The sequence below is a fragment of the Hetaerina americana genome, unplaced genomic scaffold, assembly GCF_022747635.1.
Source record: "Hetaerina americana unplaced genomic scaffold, ioHetAmer1.1.p SCAF_8, whole genome shotgun sequence".
NCBI classification, from domain to species: Eukaryota; Metazoa; Arthropoda; class Insecta; order Odonata; family Calopterygidae; genus Hetaerina; species Hetaerina americana.
The window spans coordinates 85,418,582-85,441,378 of NW_027287427.1; the positions used below are offsets into that span (position 1 = coordinate 85,418,582).

At 38.4% G+C, this 22,797-nt stretch overlaps 1 protein-coding gene across 1 annotated transcript in view; it reads left to right on the forward strand.

The window, feature by feature from the left end:
- The window catches only part of rdgC (retinal degeneration C), a 512,344-nt gene that overhangs the window by 387,886 nt on the left and 101,661 nt on the right, over positions 1-22,797 (forward strand). The window contains exon 10 of the mRNA XM_071596539.1: positions 21,224-21,352. Within this exon, the coding sequence (XP_071452640.1) occupies positions 21,224-21,352 (129 nt within the window). The remainder of the gene's footprint in view (positions 1-21,223; positions 21,353-22,797) is intronic.

Consider the following 22,797-nt stretch of genomic DNA (forward strand, 5'->3'; position numbering starts at 1 on the left):
CCCTCCTCATTTGACGAGCTCACGGAGACGGGGGCTGGAGGTCGTGTGATATTAGGCGAGGTGGTAGGTATGTGAACCATTTGTAGAACGGTATTCGAGACCAGGAGCTTGGGTTTGTCTGTCCTCTTCTTTTTCGGTTCCCTTTCCTCCGTTGACGATTTTCGCTCCCGCTGACATTTCCCTCCAATTGAAGGGAGATGCGGGGGACCAACGGGAGCAGCCGGGACCGCACCCTCGATGAGTAGAAGCGACCGCGCTCTCTCCTCCACAGCCACTTCGGGCTCGTCCATCTCCACGGCGGCGTTAGGGTTGGAGGGCATCGTCATTGCCTCCACATAGCTCTTACATACCTGGTTCCGAGGGCAGGTCTTGCGCTCGTGGCCTTCTTGATTACAGCGGGCGCAAGTGCGGCGCTGACCCTCATAGATGATGATGGCCCGGTTGCCGCCGATGGGGAGGTACGAGGGGATATTTCTCTCGACCGTCATCCGCACAACCCTGGTGCCAGTAAGCACCCGCGCCATATTTTCTCCCTCCCACCTGTTCTCCCACGAGCGATGTATTTTACCAAAGCGTTGGAGCTCGCCTGTTATGTCTTCCAATGGGGTCTCCACGGGGAGACAAAGAACCCTGACATTACACGGGCTGCCGGAAGTCTCGTCAATTGTTATTGTCGTCCTCTGGTCACTTAAAGACGGAAACGGTAGTTTCCGCGGAGTATTGTCTAAAATCCTAGTCATTGTAGCTTCGGTTGCCAACTTCAGGAATATCAAATGACGATTGTATCCAAATTGGATCGCCACTATCTCTTCGGGTGTGAGGCCCAGCGACTCTAACGTGAAGAGGTGGACCTCCAACGGGGTAGGAGGCTTCGCCTTCTCGTCAACTTGCAAGGCGAGCGTGTTTAAACGGCGCACAGCCATTTGAAGAAATCAAATTCAGCGCACTAGCATGAAGAAGGAAAGCGCAACAAAAAAAACGAGCACTTTAAAGGGAAATAAAACACTCACGAACGCTCCCTCCCCGCCACACGCACACGGCGGTAGCAAACAAAAGGAGCCTAAGCTCTACACCAGGAGTCAAGGTCAGTCTTGATCCACTAAACAAAACAAAAGTACAGCCTTCCCGGCGGAAGAAGTCGAGAGTCAAACTGCGCGCTTCTTGATGAACTAGGCGGTCAACCGCCGCTCGAAACAAAACACGATCGGAACCTCGATTTCCGAGAGAGTCCGGCAGTGCCGCTCTCCAAACCCCGGCGACCGAAGCCTCGGACGCCGGCGATTTTAGACACTCGGTGAACACAGGCACGTCCTGCTATCAAGGCAGCTATCGAGGATAGTCAATTTACCCTGAGATCCGTGGGTCTAATATGTCGCCAAGCGCCCCGATTCTTTCAGCCAAGAGTGTGTCTTTAAGCCAAGTGTTCGTCCTTTATATGTGTTCCTATCCCTTTTCCTTATATCTGTTTCTGTATATATGAGTATATATATATATATATATATATATATATATATATATATATATATATATATATATATATATATATATATATATATATGATGGTGTTCGAATGTGCAAAGCGTTGCACAGAAACGAGTAAATATGTTGTTTTGGTTAATATATAGGATATAGCGATGATAAGTTTTGTTTTGTCATTTAGTATCGAAAGCATAACTTTTAGAAATATCAGGAGGTTTCCAAGCACTAGGTAAAATTTGGAGGTTTTGCAACTTTTTGGTGAAAATTCCAAAAATGACTTAGTATATAAAATACTTTACCAACAGAAACACATTTTACGATAAACCAAATGTAGAACGGGAAGAATCTTTTGACCTTGAGCTGTTTTTTTATTTACCTTATGTCCATTTTTTCATGAGTTTTTCATCTGGGGGAAGAATAATTCGAGATACCTACCGTAGGCCAGACCGAGTAAAGATCTGAAGTTAAGTGGTCGCAATTCGTTTTTGTCCGCTACTTAACCTTTCCGTTTTGGGGGATCCCTTAAGTGACTCTTTGTTGGTTTCCTTTGTTTTCTCAGAGACTGTCCACCTTCATCCTGAACCTTTCGTTCTTCCCTAGTTTATCTTTTCTCCGAATGTTACGGTAAATATTTTTCTAGAGCAAACATACTTCTTTGCCCACCACAATCGTTCCTCTCCTCCGCCCGCTAGCTTATCTCCTCCGTAAACAAATTATCCTTCCTTTCCGTCACTTCTTCTCTCTCCGAATCTCCATTTACTCATTATTGAGGTGGTCCTTTGGCCTTTTATGGCTCCTCTTTGTTCTTATCTCATAATCATTCCCAGTTCTATTCTATCTCCGATTGAACACGTTATATTGATATTAAACAGGCTTGGGAACTTCAACCTATTTTTCCTCTTTTTTAATATCTTATTCCGTGTTTTAAAGATATTAACAATTTTCTTTAAACTTCTTTTACTATCTACAGATATATACCCATACTTTAATTCATATTTTTATTGAATAAACAATAATTGCAGGTCTTTAAATTTTTCATTGACAGAAACGCTTAATATTAATTGTTACATGCAAAGATTACTTTTTTAGATATATACCAATAGGTTACAAATATTTTTATGTTTCTATTAGAAAAATTTTAATCTGAATTCAAAACATTGAATCAGTTATTATTATTATGACTAGGCACAGATTCAGGAAGAGCGTGATAAATCTGCACAGTTTCCCGGGAGCGGACTCGGATAATTGATTAATAATGAAGTGTGGCGTCCGATTCAAAAAAGATGAAACAAGGAAGGAAGAAAAGTTGAAACACGGTTAAGGAAATGGAATTTGGAAGCGTTCTCAGGTCAGATTGGGAGACTTTGCGGGAAATCATGAATGGTAAAGAGAGCAGGGTTAAATGGAGGAGAAATGAGGACACATCGAAAAAGGGGGCTCGAAAGCCGCAAAATAAGCTATGGAAATATCAATCACAGACGACAAATATGAATTACGGACCAGATGATTAGAAAAATAGACGAAAGAAAGAATTGGAAGAATGTAAACAGAGTTACGTAGAAGGAAGTATAAATGGTTAACTGATAATGTGAGGTTCGAAATAATATTCGAGTTGTTTGCGGTTATCTGATACTTTCTTGGTACAATTCTTTTGCTTTCACCGCAGAGCCAAGGATATGTCAGAAAGATAAGATTTTGAATATTAACATAATAAACTTATCGTATAGCAAAAAATAATCGTATCTGCAGAAATAATTTTTCGTGGAAGTCTCTTCATCTGCATGTATATTGTTTACAAGAAGGGAAACGTCCACTTCAGACGCATGCCTCGCGTGGTACTTGATAGGCAGCCTTTTCTGCTAAACTCAAGGATGGATTCTTGCGATACCCCCTGGACGAAGGTATTTGCAGTGAGATTTTATGCTATTCCCGGAATGTGGAACCTCTTCCTTTTCGACCACTCAATTTCATTCTTTCATTTTCCCCTATCATTTCTTGTTCTCGTTTCATCAAGTATCGCTCCTTCTTCTGGTTTTCATGTTTTATATTTTGCGGATGAATCGGAGTCCTGTGCTACTTAAGTGTTTTTTTAAATTTTTTCCTTAGTTTTTCTTTATTTGAGCAACATAATTTTTTTCAACTTCAACACTTTCAGCTTTACTACACTTTAAACCCGGTCTCGGTGGCGTCGGGGTAAGTCCTCGCCTACCAACTTAGAGGTCGCGGGTTCGATTACCAACCGGATGGGATTTCCTTCTCCGCTGAGGTGGGTTTTCTTCCAGCTAGGACTTGGGTGTTCGTTGCTCTCTTTGATGCAATATGTAGGGGTTAGGTTGAAGAAGGGACTATATAGTGTCAATCTCGCCCCAATGAAGTCAAGAAATAAACAAAATAAAATAAACGCACACACAATATCCTCTCTAAACAATGTACGAATATATAACTTAATTTGAAGAATATTACACGTTGGGTATTCCTTAAAAAATACTTTCGGCAAATGTAAATTTATGAAATTTATTTCCTCTCGAAGTTTTGTCAATTAAAATGCTACTCAAAACTACGAAAACATCGTGTTCTCCGCTAGTAAACCATTTTTGAGTTAATTAATCTTATAAATACGTGTATATAATAATATGTTATGACTAATCCTTATTTAGGAATAAAAGGTTTTCTACCAAGGTGGCTTATGAATTTGACATTGCACAGGAGCATTATGCTATGAATGAAAGAATGTATAAATGAATGAATATGTTCAACCTTAAAACTGTAAGCCCGTTTTATCTGAGATGAACCTACTAACACTGAGAAAGACTGCAAACATTCTCAAACGTCTTTCTGTCACAGATTTTCATCTTTCAAACTTACCAAATGATGAATACTTTATACATCATAACATTATAATTTATCTTCAATCCAGATTGATGAAAAGAAATGAGAAGGATCGTGCGAAACATGCGTGTAATTTTATTCTCAAAAGAATTCTAACTAAAACCATTTGGGAGACGCCGCCACGGTAACTTCAACGGATTCATCCGCTAATTTAGAACTGAAATGCAGGAATTCCACAAGCTGTAGATATCATTCGCCTTAACCGCGATCCTGGTTAGGGCGAATAATTTTTAAAACTTATGAAATTGATCGATTTGAATTAAAATAAGTTGAATTTCACCTTCTTTGGATGACATCATGTGATTATCATACTTTACAGAATTAAAATGCCGCCTCAAGTTGGCACACACCTAGACTTAGAGAACCCAGGCATAATACCTTTTATCTTTCCTTTTAGTTTAAAAAGTAATATCACTTGAAGAATATTAATAATATTATAAAATCCGTCGAGAATTGGAATCTTAGGAAGCCTATTCTTCTTTGATAAAAATTCACATTGACGAGTTATGGACCATGTTAATGATTGCCAGAAATAAAATACTAAATCAGGCGGACTCTGGGGATGCCTCAGTTGTTCACGATAGCTAATAAAAAATTGCATAGTAATTATACATGAAATTACCAAATTATCAATATAAATTGCAGAGCTGTTTGTTCTGTTATCATAGTTTTGAAAAAAATCAAATTAAATCATATCACCCCTTATTAAGGAGACAATTTTGGCCTTTGTCTGTAGAATAGAAAGTTTCGTGGTAGTACTCATTTCCCCATTCGCACTTCGCTCGAAATCTCTCCTGTGAAAACAAAAAAGTATTCAATAGTTCTTTAAAAGTATTTAGTGCCTTGGTGTGCTAGCTAACTACATGTATACTAGATGAGCAGTGTTATTTCTAAATATTTTTGTTACTAGCTCTTCACCTAGGAGTAACTCTTTCCTTCAAAATGGAAATTACGTTTTCATATATTTTTCAAATCAGGGTGTTGGGATTGATACCACTCTACATGAATGGTTTTTGGGTGAGTGGATGCTACCCAACAAAATCCTTCGAGCCCTGCTGTAAGACATTGCTGCCAACCAAAAATTATGTACTGGTAATGCAAATATTTCAAGGAAATGAAATGTATTCACTATCTCATTTTTAATTAGAGAGGCAATTACATATTATTAATGTGATACATATTTTAAGGAGAATAATTCACTTTATGAATAATTCCAGGTTGGGTTCACCTGACGCGCAAATATTGCGTAGAAATTCATGGGTTCAATCATAGGCTATCGAATTGAAGGAGGGAAATGAGACATATTCCAACTTCAACCCTTTATCTCCTAAATGTCCATGGGAAGGCAGACTGTTTGTTGGCTTGGTAGATTGGAAAATTGGGTGGGGGATAAGAACCTTCGCTGATGGATGGTATTGCTCTCGTCCCGAAAAACTAAGCAGATCCTGAATGGGTTAAATAGCTGCTAGCACGAGATAATTAACGCTGACGCTACATCCGCTTCGCTGACTTGAAGGATTGGTCCGAGTGTTCTGATGACCTCTCTTGTGTTTTAATTCCTGCACCATGTGGACATTTATAAGGCCAAAAAAATAAAAGTAAAATGTACACAGTGAGTAATATGTGTCATGCCATATGCTAATTATGATCTATCAAAATGTTTTTTTCTGGCTGAAAAATGATTTACCCGGGAAAATGAGGAGGATACGAACGGAATTAATCATTCCCACTCCTCACGTGCCAGTGCTATGCATGACGATCGTTATGGCACAAAACAATTTTAGAAGGAGATGACACTTTTAGTAGCCATAAAACCGCAGAATTCACGCTTTATGAGCGTCTTCGTAGATTGAAAAAGAGAGCTTTCCTCAGGTATATGGAATAAAAAAAATAAATTAATCAGCTCAAGGTAATATCCTAATGATATTAAAAGAAAATGTATCCAAAATTGCTTAATGAGACGATGTAAATATTTTTTTTAGAGTGGTGCTCATCATTTTTTACAAACATCCCTGACTGCTGATAACTTTTTTACTGTTTTTTTTGCACATGGAATTCTTAATCACGCCCTTCATTAAAAAGGACAAATACCCACTCAGTAAAGCAAACCCCGGGAAAATGATGTAATCACCATTATTCATTTGCAGTTGGGGAAGAGAGTTTTAATCGGGTAACAGGATAACAAGTTGGGCGGCCCTCACATTTTGGATGCATGGAGAAGTTTTCTTTACGCCTTGATACAGTTTCAAAGAAGTCGTGCTTTCTGCGAGCACCAGTGAAAATTGAAGGAAGGAAAAACCATAAAGTCAAGGTTTCCATTCACCCAACCTTTGTAATGACTTCACCCAACTCTCCGAATGAACAGCGCTAAAAGAGAAAGATGATTTCTGCTGCATTATTAATGGTCGGCCATTGTCTTATTTGATTAGGCACTGCCGCTGAAATTGCTCATGAAAAAGCCGCATTAAAACCAATGTTAGTTACTGAATCAATGGATCGAAAACTTTGTGCTTTTTACATCGAGGTGACAACACTATGGAATAAATGCAGAACTTTTGTTAGTCAGCAGGACGCATAAAAGATATTTTAAAATACTATGAATCTAAATTAAAAAGCATAGAAGTCACATTAGGAATATTATAAAAAACAAACCTAACCACCTACGGCCCGTGGCTGATGGTCTCTTTTAGAAATTAAATTTCATTTTAATGACTAGCATAATCGTTGAACTAAATTTGATATTCCCTTAGGAATTGCGGCGAAGCAATATTTCAATGTTAATACTTAAGATAGCATATGATTTTATAGTTATATTTTTTTAAGTACCATGGAACCAACACACAAAGGGAATCGTTTTCCTTCCAACTCTCAGTGGCCAACTAGGGGTCAAGGTCGCGATACTGCGGGCCCATAGACTGAGGCCGGGGGAGAGCGGTCAGCTAACCCTCTATCTCCTATACTTTGCCTAATCTCTCCGATGTGGCAATGTTGAGTTAAACCTACAATTTGATGGCTTTCCGGAAAAGATCTAGACTCCGCGCCCCCTGGACCAAAGTTTTCCCGGGCCTGGGATCGGAGGTGGATGACATTTATCTTCGCAGCTGTCCCTTTGGTCTTTCCACCTCGAGTGCCGCTCTTTTGCGATCCCTTTGATCGCGTTCAAAGACTACTTTAACAAATTAATTGGCCCTCTTCTGTAAGGAAAACACCTCAAACGAAAGAGTTGACTCCTCGGTTAACGTTTTCCACATGAATTGGAAGAAAACACTCCTAACCCTCCGTTTCCCCGCCTCTGAAGACTTTGAGGAAGAAAAATATCCGGAATGTGAAATTTGTCATGGTAAAAACTCCAGTAAAACGATAAAGTTACCAATTCAAGTTATTTCCTTTTTATTGTGGACCAACTAAATTGGGTTGGTATTTTTCCATCATTATACCATGTCCTACAAAATGGATAATTTAATTATATGATGCATCTAGAGAGGAGTAACGTTTAAATAATGATGACCTCTTCCATAATCTAGGTAATCATTTGTGCAAAAAATCACCCTGGGATATTTGCTATTTTTTATATATTACTCCCGATGATTTATTAAAATAGCGTGGAACCGAGGGTATTTTTTAATAGAAAGGCAGTAAACACATACCAAATTTAGCCATTTTTGTTTGTTTATTCGCCCTAAGATGTGTGGATTTTGTTTAATAATATTTTTCTAACATTGGATAGCATTACTTAAACTAAGCATTAGTGGCACCATATTACATAAGGACTATCATACTACAGCATATGTTTTAAACTGAAATATTTTATTCTATTTAATCGACGAAGAAATACAATACACGATCTATAATAAATATCCAATGGCAAATTAAATATGTATGGAGTCTATTTTATTAAAAAACAAAATGAAAGTCCAGATAAACTGTATAAATAATGTAAATTATGTACACTAAATATCCTCCTTTGATGACCTCTTGCGAATAAACCGGTGTTCAGCAAAATATGTACAGGAGTCTTTCGCATTCAAGGCACACTCGTTGAGGCGGTGCTGTGGCCTATCTACCGCGGAGAGGATTGGGGGCAGTCTCTCTCGCCTTGCCAAGTCACGACGTCTTCTTCCTTCCGATTTCGTCCCCCCCAGAAGATTACTGTGCTCATATTCCGAGTGTGGTCTCCCGACGTAGCCTTTAGGCTAAAGACTGAGTTCACCGACACCATACTAGTTCGGCGGTTGTCGTTTATAAGAATTTGTTTCTACCCATGGATCCACCAGGAAATACTTTAATTCCGTAGTCACCAATAGATAAAGATATACGCTGGAAAACCGGGAGTTACGTAACAATATCTACTGTGGTGCATTGTGTCGTTGTGGTATCCTTGTAGGAATCAAAACACCCGCTAACATATTCAATGAGATAAAGGGTCGTCTCATTATTATTGAAAATGATACGTCCTCGAATTGAAATTTTATGGTGCTAGAAGTCTTCCCTTTCTCATTTGTATTATAATTGATCGCCATATGGTGACTAAATATTCATTCACATGGAAATAGATACAGGGACAAGTCATTATGGACCGGCATTTGGTTCTCCCGCCACGGCGCTGAACATGCAAACACACATTTAGACATATATATATTATTATTATTAGGTAATCTACCGGTTAAGGTAGGTCTTTGGATGAACACAGCTACTAAATAATTATTTTGAGATTCCTAACAAAATACAAAATCCAGTATCCTACTGTACATCAGACCCCTCTTCATTTCTGCGTACCTTCTTCCTCCCTTCATCCCGTCCTATATCCCTATCCTGTTCCTTCCCTTTCCTTGTTTGCCTAACATTCTCCCCTCTATTACAGTCTTCAACATCCCAATGCCGGTCAATATCCCCTTCATCCACTTTTCCTGCCTCCATAGGATTTCTCCCAACAAACCCCCTCTTCGCCCACCATACCAGGTACTTCCTCATGTGTTTTATTCTCTGTATATTTCACCTTCTTCAGTCTTCTCCAAACCCACATTTCAAAAACCTCCAATCTACGTCTATCCTCCTGCTTCAATGACCACGTTTCCGCACCGTACATAGCTACGCTCCATATCAAAGTTTTTACAAGTCTTTGCCTCTTTGCCTCGCGCAATTCTTCTCCTTACGTCCCTACTACTTTGACCGTGTTGGTACAAAACACTACCGAAATACGTAAACTGTTCTACCTGCTCTAGTTTTTGCCCTCCTATTTTTATGTTTAGCTTAGCCTTTTTCTTTCTAGAAAATCGCATAACCTTTGCTTTATTAATATTGATTCTCATCCCATACCTGTCGCACTAAATTTCCAATTCACTAAGCAATGCTTGCAGCCCCTTGGCTGACTGACGAACTAAAGCTTGGTCATCAGCAAACTTAACTGATTTTACGAATTCCCCGCCCACTTTCATTCCTACCTCCATTTCTTCCCATGCCTCTTTAATCATTTCCTCTGCATACAAGTTGAACAGCAACGGTGATAATGGGCAACCCTGCCTTACACCTCTTCCTAACACTGCCCAACCGGACTCCCCACTCGCACCTGTGCAGTCTGAGACATGTACAGGTTTTCAGATTAGCCTCCTTTCCCTCCAATCTATTCCTATTTTCTGCAATACACTCATTATTTTTTCCCAATTCACTCTATCAAACGCTTTTTCGAAATCTACGAAACAGGTAAACACCTCCTGGTTGTGTACTATATTCATCTCGATTAATAATCTCATTCCTGCAATGGCATCACGGGTACCTCTCCCCTTCCTTAACCCAAACTGATCATCCCCTAAGTTAACATTTGCTATACTCTCTATCCTTTTGTTTATGATCCTGAGAATAACTTTAGCTGCGTGGGATATCAAACTTATTGTCCTGTAGTCATCACATGATGTAGCCTTTACCTTTTTCGAAATAGGAACTAAAACTGATCTCACAAAGTCTTCCGGTCAGATTCCTTCCTCATAAACACTATGAATCAGCCCATATAGCCTCTTCCTCCCACATTTTCCTAAGCATTTTAAAAGTTCCGCGGGAATGTTATGCACCCCCACGGCCTTGTTTAGTTTCATCTCCCTTAATGCCCTTTCTATCTCATTGTCTAGTATGCCTGGACCTAAGCTATCTTCATCTACGTCATGTTCATTTTCTATGTCTAACTTTGTTGGTCTAAGTTCTTTACTATACAGTTCTTCTATATATTCCTTCCATCTCTCTTGGATCTTTACTGTGTCCACTATTATCTTACCCGCCTTATCTCTAACTGTTAGCATACCAGTAGATCTCCATTTCCCGATAAAGATTTAACTTTGCTGTACAGCGCACCATTTTCACCCTTCCTCTGCAAAATTTCCATACCATATATATATATACATATATATATATATATATATGTTTATATTTATATATATATATATACATATATAAAAGGAAATAGATGAATGCCTAGTCCAAACTGCCTCTCCCGCACGAATTAGGAGATAAACTCCAAATAAGTAAGTTTTACTACTTGAAATTTAATTTTAACCACATAGGCCTAGCGAATCGGAGCAAAAGATATCATCATACCAAGACGATTAAAATGCTAATTTAGTGGCATGCTAATATTGCGTTTAATATTCAGAAAATACGTTAGAATTATTAGGATAATGACTCCGTAATGTGAAGAGTTGCTTAATCAATTGGGATGCATGTCTCTTTGCATTTCTTTGCGACTTCTTGCATTTTTCTCTGTTCTTGCACATTTCTATTCAAATTGAGAACCAAATATATATTTTACTATTTTGAATTCGAGGAATTTGCCCCGTTGTTTTTAGTGAATTTGAAAACCGTCATATTAAAAGCGCACATGTTAACTGGAGCACGTAGGATACTATCGGCTGCCAGAATCTTATAGAGAGCAAACGCGACTAATTTAGGGACGAAAGTTATTAAAAATTTGCGAAATTTATTCCATCACCGAGATGAATTTCAACCTAGGTTAGAAGAATTGCATAGATCAGCGATCAATTGTCATAAAAATTAGAATTAAGGAATGAAAATGCTACGTGATTGAAAGCAGTTGAGAAAATCTCTATTACCTTGAATGTTGCTAGGTAATAATAGTATGAAAACTAAGGGTGCTGCTCTCTACTTCAAACTCAACATTTATTGTGAAAACGATTTTCTCAATTTTTTTGAAATTTATTTCTTTCATTAAAAAAAACGCGGTTCTCAAACCGAAAAATTATCACATTTAAAGATGTAGGAAATTGAGAGAAAGCCAAATATTAATTCAATTTTATTCAAAAAGTAAGAAACATAACTATTTGGAATTATTGCAAGTCAAACTAGGTAATCGTTTTCCACAGATATTCATCAAGATTATGTAAAACCTATGTACCATATTTTGTTCCAAAATGGCTTAAATTTAAACTTTAGATTAAAATAATAATTTTTTGCAAGTTATAACATTAGGATTCTGACTTAAAATTTGTGTAATAATTGTAGTAAGGCTCTTGAATTGAAAGACCCCTACAGACGTTACACTTCCTTCCGCACACTGTCATCTGGATGTGGAATGCATAGTAGCGCACAAGGTGACCTTTGAAGCAGCGTTCACCCTTGGAATGCGATCTCGTATCCCGATCTCCGGGCGGAAATTTTCAGCCGGAGCACCTGACGTTGCGAGTGAAACCCCACCAATGCCAATCTAACCACAGAGAACAGCAGTATCTACCTTTGTGCGGTCTTGTTTTTATTATTTGTTATTGCTGGAATATGCTTTTGGGAGTCTCGGAGTGTCCGGATCTTTTATTGGCCCTCCGCTTATTTCCCTGTCTGTCCTCATATATCTGTCTGCCTCCCTCCCTCTCCTACTCCGCGCCTCTCTTTATTTTCATGTTTCATCTCGTAAACCGCGCGCCATGTCCTTGAATTTGGGTTCTCTCGCTCGAGAGCAGAATTGAATTCCGCCTCGCTCGGAAGAGGGTTTCCTCCACATGAATAGTGCACACATGAGATTATCACTTCTATCCCTCTACCATCCTGTCAACCACCGTCAACCTACTCACAGACACTGTCACTCTTAGATATACTATATATTTGGGTGTGCCTCATCAATTATTATCATATATTATTATTACTCTAAAAGGTTAATTATGGCTTTTGTTTGACTGTCTCATTTTTTCTCTACATTGAGTAGATCCAAACAAATGACACACAAAAACACGCACGAACACACACATATACACACACACACACACACACACACACACATATATATATATATATATATATATATATATATATATATATATATCTTTATATATATAAACCATAAACACAGTAATCAACTCGAAGGTCGGTTTAGTAGGTGATGGTAGAGATCACCCAGTACTAAGCCCTATACGGCGTGTGAAAATTCACACATCAGGGTAGGGGGGCCAGTTCCTTTCCCTGTGCCCGTTATGGTTTCCCAGGAAGACCTGGTACCCGAAAAATCACTTTAGCTTGGGTGGAGCTGCAGGTGCCCAGAGTGCCTTGCGCGGGAATCGAACCCGGGACCCTCTGGTCAGTAGTCTACCCACTGGACTACCGCGACCCCCCCCCACACACACATATACACATACACTTGGACGGAACAATAGACACAGAAAAATATGCAGAGAAAACAAGTAAAAGGAAAGCATATTTAATATTTATTCCGATCAAATTGGCTCAGTATGGCCTGAAAAAGGTCTAACAGAAGGCCGAAAGCTCAAATTATTTTAACTATGATTGTCCTTTTACGTGTTTTCTATGCATGTTTTTGTATTCTCTTGTGCCGTCCAAGTGCTCTCGTTAGTCCTTCTACATTATCGATATATATATATATATATATACATTTACGTAAACGTATATACAAAAAAACACAATAATCTACCTCAGGGAAGTGTGATCGGGCCGTTGCTTTTCTTGATTTTTGTTAACGATTTGAACCGCGAAGTGAAAAGTAAAATTAGGATGTTCGCGGATGACACGGTGATCTATCGGGAGATATCTGGGGATGAGGATCGTTTTATTCTAGAGCAGGATTTAGATTGCATTACTAAATGGTGTTCTAACTGGGGATTGACTCTAAATTATAATAAATGTTCAGTGGTAAATTTCTTTACAAGATCAACGGGATTTGCTTACAAATTAGCTGGAGGTGACCTAGCAGTAGTTGATACGGTAAAATACCTAGGTGTCACATTCACAAAAGACTTAACTTGGGGGACTCACATACGTAAAGTCTGCGGTCAAGCATATAAAAAATTGGGAATTATTCGACGCGTTGTCGGAAAAAGTGACTCGAAGGTCAAGGAACGTTGTTACCACGCTCTTGTAAGGCCTCATTTAGAATACGCATGCAGCGTGTGGGATCCGAGTGAAAAAGGTCGGAAAATTGAGAAGGTTCAACGCCGGGCAGCCCGTTTTGTAAAAAATTCCTACGATAAAACGCAAAGCGTCACCGAAATGCTCATGGATTTGGGGTGGGAATCATTGGCTGAGAGACGATTCAATGCAAGATTGAAATTATTAAATAAATTTAGATCCGCATGTTTCAGCACCGAGGTCTCGCAAATTATTCGTACTCCTACATACATTAGTCGCTTGGATCATGCATATAAAATTCGGGAAATAGATGCCAGAACTAGCCGACTCAAGGACTCCTTCTTCCCGCGGACAATACGGGATAGCAACTGCAGGGTTATAGATAGCAAAAATTCCACTTGCCACCCTCAGCGTCTAAAAAATAATTAGTTGTATTTAAATGCATGCTCTTCCACTAACCTTATGTGTTTTGCTATAATAACCCATTCTTTCCGAATGACCTCATTCATGTTCTGTTCATCTGTTTTTAAGTTTCCCTTTCAATCCCTCGTCCCTCTCCGCGGGGGCAAATTCCTGCTACCTTCAACGTTGGGTCGCATTCCCTGCCATTTAGAGACTCTTTGGGGGTAGAGTGTTTCGTGGTGCATTTTCATGTGGTAGTGATGTTTCAATTTCTTGCTTGTTGTGTCCTGGCTTCCGTGTTGTAGGATGTCTTTTGTGCTGCATCATGGGGTTCAGTTTTGTAGTTGTTTTGCGGTATATGTGTTTGCATGAGTATTGGATGAAGGGATTTTTGCATTAGTGTGTGCGCTGCTGTGGGTGTAATTTTCCGTGTTGTTTTTTTGCATGTGGTATTTTTCTTTTTTACGGTTGGTGACCTAACACGCCACACGCCCTTGCGGCGGCTTGCGGGGTATTATGTAGATGTAGATGTAGGTCGATTTCGTTGGTGACAGCAGAGTTCACTCAATACTAAGCCCAACGTAGAGTGAACGTTACCCTAATGTGTAGACATATATTTATTTATTCATACATATCAGGAAAAGGGTCTGACCCCGTTACCCAGTAATCACAATAAACACAGTAATCAACCCAAAGATCGGTTTGGTAGGTGATCGTAGAGTTCACCCACTGCTAAGCCCGACGGCGTGTGAAATTCACACATCAGAGTAGGGCAGTTCCTATCCCTGTGCCGGTTATAGTTTCCCAGGAAGATCTCTTACCCAAAAAATCACATAGCCTAGGTGGTGCTGCAGGTAGCAGAGACTTGCCCAGGAATCGAACCCGTGTGTGTATATATATATATATATATATATATATATATATATATATATATATATATATACACATATACATATACGCTCAAAATTATTTTGCATATTTTTCTGTTACTGAATTTTGATTTTTTGCTGCCATCACACGAAAGCAGAATTGTAATTGTATTACTTTTGGCTGAATTTTGAAACTTAAGTACACACTATTCCGTTCCTGGGTGAATTTGGTTCGGTATTTCGGTTCAGTAGTTGGCTATACGTCTGTGATTGCTTCCGGTCACATACCCTTTATTGATAATTGCCTTTGTAAGCAAATTGTACTTCAATGTTTACATAATTTTTTGGTTGTACTCCGTGCGAAATATTTGGTGGCTTTCTTTAGCTTATTCCTTTCCAGCGATCGTCATTACCTTTTTGTCCACAAGTCGCTCGTGTTGGCCCAGTTGTGTTACTGAGAGGGGAATGGTTTTTCACTGCTTCGGATCATCTAATCGCTAGAAGATATAATTAATGATATTTAGCAAATACATCATCACTAATATCATTTCTTTGTCTATTTGTTATGATAATAGAAGTGGCTAAGTTTAAATTATTGTAAAGCTACTGCTTTCATAACCGATTTTATGAATAAGCGATCTTTGAAAAGAACTTCGGTTAAAACAATGGCATACGGTGATGGCAGCTGCTGTTATATTAAATGATATAGTACAGGGTTCGTCCGCAAAATAATTGTACTGAGCTCAGGAAAAAAAATTATTACCCTTTTACATATCTTAAGCTAATATTCCTCAAAATAGGACCCTTGTGAGTCGATACACTTGTTCCAGCGGCGTTCCCATTCCTGGAACGCTCCCGCGAAGGCATCATCGGGAACCTCTCGAAGACTCGTCGTCGACCTCTTCTCTGCCCTCCACGAACATCTTGTGCCACCGAAAGATCATGTTTCTGGACATGGCTGACTCCCCGTAAGCCTGGTTAATCATACCGACAGTTTCGGTAGACGATTTCCCAAGCTTTACCGCAAATTTGATGGAATAACGCTGCTCCAAAAACTTCGGCATCGCGTTCCGTGACTTGGGTCGAGCGTGGCGGTTCGCGTTAACAGAGCTCCTCACTACACCACAGCTCAGAGCCGACTGCCTTTTTCAGCGTCGCTTGCCAACATACCCCCCTCCAATCGCAGCCCGTCAGAGCGGTGCTGGGCGCGCCCAGTCCAGGAGTCAGTACACTTATTTTCCGGACGAACCGAATTTGTATATTATCAATGAGAATGAATATAGGTTCGTCATTTGGGGGGTTTTCGTGCTTGAATGAGTGTGTGTGTGTGTGTATTAGGATTAAATCAGAAATGATATTTCCCTTACTCCCGTCAAAAGTTTAATGGATAATATTGTTTTCCTGATTATTATTCTAAATTATAATTCAGCATTAAAAATATCTTTGGGAAAAATTATATAAATATACTCGTAAATATTGAGATTCTTCCGAGATATATTTCTTCAGAATGATTAAAATCGATGCATCACGATTTTGGTAGCCCTATTCTATTGCACCTACCAAAATTACCGTAAATATAGAGTCAAATTACAATAAGGATTGTTCTTTTTGCTTGATTTTAATGAAGTGTGGAGATAATCATATGCTAGGATTTTTGTTTAATGTAGGTAGTCATGATAAGGTCTTTCGTGGCATCCTCGTTTTAGAAAGGTATAAAAGATTTCAATATTTTTCATCCGATTGCTGCAAATGCGATATTTCTTTGATTTTTTCAAAATCTCTTATAAGGAACGATGTTCGGATAATTCATAAAAATTTTTAAAATTATTGGTGATTCATGAAAAAAATGTTATATTTTCAATTCCTATCGTTTGTTCATTGTCACTCGATGAAATTCACTTAATGTGGCTGTCGAAATAATGAGAGAATATCCGTAAAATTCTCCAGAATTGGCTTCAATTAAATGTTATAATTTGATAATACATGTTTTGTATAAAAATTATTGGGAAAAGTTTAGGAAAAATAAATTAATTCCACATGTAGTGCCTCAAAATTCTTCAAGGTACATCCGTTGAGCGTTGACACACCTTTATCAGCGACTTTTCTACGAATCAAAGGTTTCCTGGCATGTGGATTCCGGAAGGTCATTAAGGGTACGCGTGGAAGTTTATTTGGCGACATTTAGGGTCCAATGGTCATGTGTTTTGATGAAGGATTCCACTTTTGGGAATAGGAAATAGCCTTCTGGTGCCAATTCGAGACAGTAAGGGAGTCGGGAAATCGTTGTGATGTCGTTGCAGAAGGTCTTCGCAAGCAGGCACTTGACTCTTGCACTTTCGTCTTATCAATACCATTGCGATCTACGATTACACGCATATTTAACCGACGGCCTGAATTCAGCACTTCACACACACGTCATGGAAAATATTTTGTCCGATACTTTTATACAAACTTTTTATACCCATGCACTGGACGATTATAATTCATTCTTAGTGATATCTTTAATGAGAGAGTGAGAGAGAAATGGCCTGTGTAATAAGCTTCCCAGTATCTTTTACTGTTAAATTCTCTAAATCTTCTCTCTTCGCCATGCTCTCTTTACTTATGTGTCACCTTCCTTCACTCCCTTTGCGAGTGTATTTCCGCGGAAGGCTTCTAAAATGTCATTCAGTTTCATTTTGCCACCGGCGGCATTTCTTTTCTCGATAAAGTGGTCGCAAATCGGTTTTTCGTCGGGAGGATATCCCCCTCCGCCCTTCCCCCCCGCCGCCCCAGCCACCCCCCGCACTCTCATCCAAAATCTCATTCCCCTGGGAGGGGGAGAGTCGCTGGCGTCGGCGCTTTTCCCCAACGTTATTTTATTATGTATGTGTATATGTATTTAGTTTATTTTTCTCTACGCCGGCAACAGAAGTCACTTCTCCCAGCGATTCCTATGCTTACGATCACATCTAGATGGTAGCCTCGATTTTTAAAGTGTACTTTTGTCCTTTTTCCCGAGTTTCCTGAGATGTTCATGACAATTTTGGGCTAATTTAGGAATTTCATGGAATCTCTGTGCTCTTTGGACGGTAATCCAATTTACTCCATTATTTACTTTGTTCCATGTTTCTTTCCGTCATTTGATTTTCCCAGTCATGAGGCTGGGAAAACTTTAACTTAGGCTTTTCGTGAGAATTTCTCATTAATGTTCTGAATTCGTAAGTTCACCAGATCGGGGTCTTTGGAAATTGAGAGTGTAGGAGATAACTTTCGAAGTAACTATTTTTTTGTTGTTTGAAATCCATACAAATGTTATTTCAATATATAGTGATAATAGAAGTGTTCAGTTGGCAGGACTTGATCAGACTTAAATTGAGATTGATAATAAAAAGTCATTTTCAAGGGCAGAGAGTTAGGTAATCCTTTCCATTGTAATCTTCTTTAGTATCAAGAATCCACGGGTAATTCGATAATTATAAAATTTGAAATTTTGCGTGCTTCGTGTATTTTTTTCCATCTTGGAACGTATGAGTATTATCGTTATTTATGCCGTAAAGGGAACCGATATTTGCTAGTAGAAAAAATTTATAATTCTCTGCATTGGTGCTTTGCTTATTAAAGTGATATTGTTTCCATTTTACGCTATTTGGTAGAGAAAAGCATATTTGGCTAAATTTGGCTATTAATAAATGTAGAGGGTATTTTGGATGTCTGTTCCAAGTATTTTTTAGAGAGTATCTTCCTAGTTTCTAAGGATTTTCTATGAGCGGCAGGTAAGATATGTTATTCATTGGAGAGCTCTATATGTTTTCAGCCGTTCAGTCATAGCTTTCTGGCACCCATATCACCATTTAAAATTTAAAAAGATAGATTAAAAGAAGTTAACTCTTGAACAAAAATGATTTTTACGTTAAAAATCAATTCTTTTCATGCTCTGGCAAAAGGTTGTTCCTGAAATTGACAGAGATGAAAAATGACTTGTGATCTTTGAATTAAAATATAGGAATGCATTTCGTCAGGGGACCATAAGGATGCTATCATTAGGTTATTCTATGCAGGCCTATATTCTCCTGTTTTATTGGATCGTTGTCCTAGGCAGTGGATCCTAAAAGCTAGGGTATTATTCAAGGTTTACTCATTGCGGAACAAATAAATATTAAATACTTGTTCACATCAAGCAAAATTATCACGAGCGAAATATTTTTCTGGGGAGTTGCGCAATTTTTTCAATTGATAAATTTCTTTTTTTTTAACTCCTCATAGGTCCATTGTTTTTTATTTTAATTTTTACAACTTTCATCGATTTATACCGTTTACTTCAGCGTCTTTGGTTCACTTGACGCCAGTAGGCGCTAGAATGCGAAAGAGTATGGTGGAATCTGTTACCTTAGTTTAAAGTCCAAATTGTTCGTATTTTTATATACATTTTGATGAGGGCAGTAGAAGTCTCCCTTCGCCGATACTTTTGCCTGATAATATTATTTTTTTAATTGAAGCAGGCTTGCATTTCGCATTGATTAAGGTCCGCATGTGATGATCGCGACGAGTTCTTCAAACTCCTGCCTGTTACTGTCCTCTAGATTTCCAAAGTGTATCCTCTCATCCCTCGGGGCAAATCGTTCCCTTTTTCTCTCGGGAAAATGTGCAGAGTGAATTTCAATGAGCAGGCGTCTTTTACCTTCATCTTTCTCCGCTCTTCTTTGCGGAAGATAGGGAACTCTCTCCATTTCCACTCAACTAAGTTTTAAGTTGGACAACTAGGCATTTGCAAGTTATGACTCAAATAATCCTGTAAAAATATTTGCGAGTTAACGAGAGTGATGGTAATTGTCACACAAAATTATTATACGAGGTTTTAGCAGTGCAATGAGGCTGCATTTGAGACAGGAGAGAGATTTATTTACGTAAATCCTGTCATCACGGAGGTAAGATACACCGTGTCCACAAATTATTATAGTCTCATGCTGGTAGAAAAGTTTGGAATGTTTTTCGAAGCCTTTTTAAAAATAACACTGATTTATTAAAAATGATAAAGTTTGAATTGTTAAAATCTTTACGCTTACCAATGCTAGAGAATCGAAGAGGTTTAAGGATAAATCCTCGACAGGAATTGTGCATTTAATTTAAAATCAATCTTCTGCCTTAATTTCACTATATTTCACTTTCAAGTGGAAAAGTACTACGATTAGTTATTCATTAAATAAAATCATCATTTATTAATTGACATAAGCGTACTCACTCAAGTCAATCAAAACTTTCTCTTTTCCTCTGGAAATAGAGTCAAAATAATGGCCTCCAAAGTATTGCCTCTATTGGTTTATTCTTAAATTCATACTTGTATTTTTAGAAATGTCATATGTCCTGGGGAGGAATAGATTCTGTCCTCTTAATGAGAATGAATAGGCGGCCGCAATGCCGTTAACGCAATAGGTCCAAAAATGACATCAAAATCCTTATATGGACATATTATTATTATTTTTTTTGCAAAGTGCGATAATTTGACAGCAGAATTAATATTCTTTTCCTTATCCGTATACATTTTTTATTTACACAATTCTTTTATAACTTTTTTCTTTCATACTTGAAGGAGAAACCTAAACTGTTACTTTATGTATATTTGTATCACTATAAAAAATAGGTATCTTATCTCTCGCTCTTTGTAAATGGTTTTCTTGGGCAGCATAGTAGTTTCATGCTGAGAGAAAATTGATGTCACAATAAAGTCCTTTTCCTTTTTTAGAGTTTTTTGCTACATCACAAAGACACCCTAAAAGAACACCAAAAGTTAGCTTCCCCTGGATTTTATCCTGAACATATTTCATTCATTTACTCTTAATTAAAACGTAAGTTTAAAAATGTTGAGTCACCAAAATCAATAGTTTTTTTAAAATATTATGTTTAGAAAAACTTATCAAATACACCCAGTTGTTATTAGAAACATGGTCAAAACGTGTTCAGTGGACTTCTATGGATGAACCATCGTTGACATCCTGGAGTCAAATATTTTCTTGAATCAGTACTTTCCCTTTACCTGCAAAGGAAGAGGCAACTCAAAATATCATTCATTTAAAAAATTTTAACCTAATTTGTAAATGAACCTTTGACATATTTCCGCTCCGCCTTCGTGCACGAAATTGCACGGCAGTAATGACTTACTATACCTGGGATTTTTTTTTGGATCCCCATTCTTAACGAGAGTGCTTTTTATTCCAGTCCACAAGTAAGCCGTTTCTCTTCCTCCATTTCAGTATGTTTCCCTGCTGAGGACCCCGATCACCGACTCCTCGGTCCACTCAGAGCCGGAGAAGGAAGGCAAAGACCAGGGCCCAGAAGACGAGGGGGGGCCTCCCACCGTCGACAAGGAGGAGTGGAAGCAGGTAAGTCAACCGTTTTGAATTTCACTTCAGCCATTGCAATTTAAGAAAATGGAGATTAAACATAGCTGAGCATAATAAACAAATACTACCGGCAGAGTAATTCCAAACACATTTAAAAATAATCCCCATTCTTTTCAATAGCCTAAAAACAGGTAATTATTTACGAAATGGCTTAAAAATGATCCTTGGAATGATTATTATATTCGTTAAACCCATACATTTGCGAATTACTGCTAAGAATGACTCGTCATTCACCTCTATCAAAACAATATCCTATACGAACGCAATAAACATTTAAAATATTCAAAGTCAGGTTGCTTAGTGGATATTATTCGTTAATTTCATTGGCTTTCACGCTGTTTTGTATCATACGGTTTTTTGTAATTCTCAAAACTGTGTTCATGTCATTATGAAGGTCAAGAGATTCAATCGAGGGAATAAAAAGTATTGTGGTCAAACAAAAAATCATATTAGACCCATTTCCAATGTAATTGTGCTTACTGAATGGAGTCGCCGTGAAATTAATTCAAAACAAAGTCTCTTAAGATTTACTTGTGAACAATCACCTCTGGCATGGGTCCATGTTTATATTGCTTCTATTTAGACATAAAAATTGCCTGTATCTTCATTACCTACAACGGTAATTTGCAAAGTTCTCGTAATAAAATAGAAAAAAAACGACTTGTACCGCTGAAGTAAAAATACCAGTGTATCTTTCCACTTGATTTTATTCGGTGCCCTGATGATGACTTTGTGAGTCGAAACCCGGGTCGTGTTTGACAAAAAATATATGTTGAAAAACCATTTATTTTCCCATCTCGAAAATTAGAATCCTTCACGCCTGCCAAATACCCATCTACTTCGGCTGTTAGCTCTTTGTTCGAAGAGGATCTATTGCCACGTGGAAAATTTTGAGCTAGGGGAAAGAAATGGAAATCTTATGAAACCAAATAAGGTGGATGTGGCAACAATTCGTATCTTAGTCCACGTATTTTTGACATGGCATCGACACCTGTGTGTAGACGGGCATTGTCTTCCTTTCCAAACCTTGGTTAGTATAACCAAACTACAGTTGGTCCAAGAGCTTAGCGTAGTATTCTCCAGTACTTTTTTGACCAGTGGAAAGATAATCTATCGGCATCATACCTTGGTTACATCTGTGATCACAAATTGTTGGAGAAAATCTTGTAAGTTTCTCTTAAAACGGATCAAACATTGTTCGAAAATTTCCATTCTCATGCATTTGTATCCTGCGTCAAGAGTCGCGACACCCATCTAGCAGATAAGTTTCTCATATCCAATCCCTCCGTTAAAATGCGATATACTCGCTCAGATGAAATTCCTACATCTTCAGTGATTTACCGCACATTCAGTCGGAGGTTCTTCATGACCATTTTATGACCTTTTGCATTAATTTCTGGGGTAGTGGCACATTTTGGCCGACC